Consider the following 4,954-nt stretch of genomic DNA (forward strand, 5'->3'; position numbering starts at 1 on the left):
GGAGTTCTCTTAAGCTGCTGACTGCCACTACCTCGACGCCAGAGTGTTTGCCAGTTTTGGGTACTCTAGCCAAGCTGAGTTTTTACTGAGTCAAACTGAATTTTGTCAACCGGAGTCCTAACCAAGTTATTTTGTCTTTGCCTCTCGGCAGGAAGTCATCCTGCAAACTGGATGTTTTTGGACCTTCTCTCCCTGGAAGGATCATCTGAGCTTCAAACTGAGCTGGGGATTCAAACTGGAGGTTTCGATCTACTTTCCTCCAAGGGATCGTTTGAGCTTCACACTGAGCAAGGGATTAATCTCCACACCAACCCGTTCAAGTACCGAAGGAAATCCAAGTGGCAGTCAGTTTTCTCCGTTCACCTACAAACAATAGCATTCTGGGTAAACCCTGTCCACCCTCCACCGAATGAGACAAACACTGGAACTACCACAAACAGACTGGAGTCAAAGAGTCAACCACTTTCCTGGAAATGTGAGTCAGCAACCTAATTCTTCTCTTCAAGTTCGAGAATCAAATTTCCCACTGAGCCTGAACTAACTGCAGTGTCTTCCCCTCACTTTCCACTTCCGGTTAAGCCATGTTCAGAACAACACTAGATTCTGCATTATGTCCTCCTGTTAAACCTTTCCCCTGGTCTCTCTGAATTGGTTTCTCTGCATGTGGGTCTCGAGCTCTTGATAAAATCATGACACTCTGGACAGATGAGACATGGAACATTTTGCGAAGGAACATCCACTCTATGATGGTAAAATAAAGCATATCAAGAAAAGACAACTGTGCCTACTGTGAAACATGGAGGAGGCTCGTCTGGAACAGGGTTCTGAATCTCTGTAGGGTACAAATCTCAAGACTATTAAGATATTCTACAGAAAATGTTCCAAAAGCTAAATTGAATGTAATAAAATTTAATGTCTTGGGTTTTATTATTATTTTATTTATTATTTTTATTATGGATCCACTCGAATTATTGTTTAATAAAGACACCTTCTGATGTCCTCTCAGAGGGTGTATTTGTTACAATGTTGTGCCAACCTCAAACAAGCCTTATTTAAAAAAATCAGCTTTATATTTATTGACGCCAAAATCTTTATTTGTACAGTAGAGTGTAACAGATGCTGTCAGATACAGTAAATGCACTTAATTACAGAGATTTCAACCGCGACTTGCTTAAAGACACAGAGCACACTGTAAAGTGTTACACACTTATAATCACTTTCACCAAACAGAGAAGTGACCGCTGCATGGGTTCGGCCACAGACCACAGCAGTTTAAGGTAATGGTCATTATGATGAGGTATGGATGTGATAGCAAAGGGAAAAAACATACAGCGTGATGAAAACGGTGATGACAGAAACACAGAAAGCCCTGTTTCAGCTTGTTTTTAAGGAATGTGGTGGAGTTGTTGTCTGGACTCGTCGGGAGAATCTCCGCAGCTGCTCTTCTGTTAAAGAGAGCTGAAAGCGGGATTTTCTTCCCTAGAAAGATGTCATTTTAGGCTCATGATTTATCATTCATCACAGAAGAAATTTCCAGGGTTTAAACACTTTAGATCTTCTAATTACAAGTAGCTCCCATGACCGACCGCAATCTACCTTCTAGGGGAGAGGCGGTGGGGGAGGGGGAGGTGGTGGTGGTGGTGGCACACCGCCGGCTGCTGGAGGAGGAGGAGGAGGAGGAGGGGGAAGAGGTAGACTGGTATTGCTGGCAGCAGGAGGTGGAGGAGGTGGCAGGAAGCTGTTGTCCGACAGGGTGGCGGTTGGTGGAGGAGGAGGTGGGGGGAGATTTGTTGGGGAGGGAAAGGAGGATGGAGGAGGGAGGCCAGCGTCCGTAGAGGGAGGAGGGGGAGGCAGGTTGGTAGCAGAGGCAGGGGGAGGAGGGGGAGGCAGGCTGCTCTCGGTGGGCTTAGTGGGAACAGAGGGCAGAGGAACGGCGATGCCGTGGCTCGACCTGTTGATGCCAGACAAAAAGAGAGGAACCAGAAACTCTGAATAAAACAAACAAACAAACCTCAAACAGGCCTTAAAAAAAACTATCCAACAGAATATACATCTAATCACTTCACTATATATCTAGTTATTATGATTAATTTGAATAAATACATTTTTAAATCACATTTTAAAAGAATTTTTGATTATTGATAGGACATTTAATCAACATTTTATAATGTAAAGGTGTATTTTGAGCATGGCCTATTTTCCAGTGTAGACCTGTTTCTCTGACTGACTGGCTGGATGTGCTCTCTTCATCCTCTGACATGGGAGCTGGCTCAGAGCTCGTCTACCTGGCTGTGTGTTTCCTGGACGGGGCCGCCTTCTACAGCTGCTTTTTCTATGTCTGCTTCTGTCTCCTTGAACCCCAGTCGGCCTCAGCAGATGGCCGCTCACACTGAGCCTGGTTCTGCTGGAGGTTTCTTCCTGTTAAAAGGGAGTTTTTCCTCCCCACTGTTGCTACAAGCATGCATTGCCTTTGAGTAAATGAGTCAATGCAATCAACTGGTTTTCCTTACATAGAGATGCCTTGAGATGACATGTGTTGTGAATTGGCGCGATATGAATAAACAGAATTTCATTGAATTCTTTTTATTTTTTTAAGGATACCTGCTATCAGGAACCTTTAATTGATTTAATCATTTTTTTTTTATCAAAAGAAATTGAACTTGCTAATATAAAATTTTTCATTTCTATATATATCTATATATAATATTTATAGGGGAGACACATGGCATCGGATGAAGGGGTCGTCAATTCAAGCCTCGGCTTCGCTTTCAGTGTCATTGTGGGTAAGACACTTAACCTGCATTGCCTACTGATGTTGGTCAGAGGGCCCGGTGGCACCAGTGCACAGAAGCCTCGCATCTGTCAGCGAGCCCCAGGGCAGCTGTGGCTACAATGGAGCTTGGCACCATCAGTCTGTGCTTGAATGACTGAATTTAGTGTAAAGCACTTTGATCAAGTCCTCTGACTTGAGAAGGGGCTATAAAAGTACAGGCCACTTACCATTATTATCTTTATAAGCAGATAAAACAGCATTGCTCAATCAACACAATATATTTAGATCAAACAGATGCAAGTTTGTGTCTCTAGAAAATAATGTCCTGTTCCCTTTAAGACAAAATGGTATTAATGACAGATTTCTTTTTCAGTCAGCTGAGAGAATGTGACTCCTTACTATGGACAGTGAAGCTTGTTAGAGTTAGGCCCCGTCCACACGAAGTCAAAACGAACACGAAACGCTAATATTTTCCAGAACGTTTGTCTTAAAGACGGAGACGTAAAATAAATGTGATCGACCACACGAATGCATGAAAACGCTGCAAAATGTATGCCAGGCCTGTAAGTGGCGCTGTGGTGCCAAAGCAAAAATAGGCGACGAAATGTTGGGCATGCGCACTAATATTTATACAACAACCAAACCGGAAAACCAGAAAACGGCCCTGCGGGTCCATTTTCGTGGTTCAGCCAAATTCAGGTGCTGAACTATGTGGTCGATATTGCTCTGTTCTTCCTGGAGATATTCCAGAAGAAGAAGATTCTGTTGTAAGCCCGACAGCAGGGTGAGTAGCATGAGCAGCAACCATTCAACACAGTACGGCGCCATTGTTGTTGTGATACTGTGTCGCGCATGCGTGTTTAGAGGCGACGATATGACGCATGCGTGTTAAGAAAAAAAAATGCGGTTAGAGCTTAAAGATGGAAACGCGAAAACGGCGTTTCAAAATCTTCCCACTCTGAAGGCTGAATAAGAAAAAGATCGTTTACAGACCCCCGAAACGCCGGCTTCTTATGAGAGGCTGGTTTGGTGAAAAATTTGTGCGTTTAGGCCAGGGTTTGACTTCGTGTGGACGGGGCCTTAATGAGGAGCAAACCCTTCATCCAGAGAAGATCAGGTAAAAAAACATTTTTAAAGGCTGCAGACCTAGGGGGGTGGTTTCCCTCCTGGCAGGACTGCGACCTTAAAGATAAAACCTAAGCCACAGCGGAACGGTTTTAGATCAAAGCACGTTCAGTTAGTATGGCCTAGTCAAAGCCAGGACCTAGATCCAATTAAGAACCTTTGTGAAGATTTTAAAACTGAGTATTCACACTGATTCACAATATTCAAACTTCTTGTTTTTCTATCATATGAAATCCAAATTAAACAATCACAGTTTGTTTTCTCAAAGTCATAAAATAACAAAAATTAAGGATTATGAAGGCTGTAAGGAATCTTTGTACTCTGGAGGAATAAATTAGAGGAAACTTTAAAAACTTACAATACAAATAAGACACATTTAGATCTACATACGCTGAGCGTTCTTCAGTTTTCTCTGTGTTCTCTGTGGTCTCTGGATTCTTGCTGGACGGCTGCCCTTTGACCTTTACAGTGGGGGGAGGCGGTGAGTTTATTGGATGACTGAAAGTAATAAAGCTAAGAAAGGGGGAATGCATACATTAAACGTAAGCATACTTTACCTGGAAATAGTGGCCCACAGAGTCTAAGATGGTGTATGATATCGGAACTCTCATGTAACCGGCCTCCGGTTCCTTGCCTGAAGGGGGCGGGGCCAGGGGCTTTGATCGGGTCTTGTCTTTGGGCGTGGTGAAGGTGCCGATCTCCCGTCGGGCCACCTTCTCCAAGTGGATCGCTGCAGCCTGAATCAGAACACAGACAATAAAACGACCATCACTTGAAGCGCTTTTATTAGAGGAGGGGAGATGTCCTTCTGCTGCGACAAAATGAAGATTTACAATTTATTTATTTATCAACTGGTAGTTTGGTTTCAATGCACAGATGTGATAAAGATCCTATGCATGGCATGTTACTATTTATTCATTTATTGTTATTTATTGTTTGAAAAATCACTTAGAATAGTGATAAAGAATAAAAAAAAGGTGAATTGTGAATTTTATTTCTAATATTTCTCCTCTTTCATTTTTTCCCCATCGGGTCAGTGGCAAATTCAAAGAATAT

General features: G+C 42.9%; 1 protein-coding gene across 1 annotated transcript in view; it reads right to left on the bottom strand.

The window, feature by feature from the left end:
• Positions 1–1,292: 1,292 nt before the first annotated feature.
• Positions 1,293–4,954, bottom strand: part of LOC107091046 (abl interactor 2-like) — a 10,378-nt gene continuing 6,716 nt past the window's right edge. The window contains exons 3-5 of the mRNA XM_015384758.1: positions 4,456–4,635; positions 4,289–4,359; positions 1,293–1,951 (exon numbers count right to left, since the gene is read on the bottom strand). Of these exons, the coding sequence (XP_015240244.1) occupies positions 1,600–1,951; positions 4,289–4,359; positions 4,456–4,635 (603 nt within the window). The 3' untranslated portion in view covers positions 1,293–1,599. The remainder of the gene's footprint in view (positions 1,952–4,288; positions 4,360–4,455; positions 4,636–4,954) is intronic.

Source organism: Cyprinodon variegatus, unplaced genomic scaffold (assembly GCF_000732505.1).
Source record: "Cyprinodon variegatus isolate N-32 unplaced genomic scaffold, C_variegatus-1.0 Scaffold322, whole genome shotgun sequence".
Classification (NCBI taxonomy): Eukaryota; Metazoa; Chordata; class Actinopteri; order Cyprinodontiformes; family Cyprinodontidae; genus Cyprinodon; species Cyprinodon variegatus.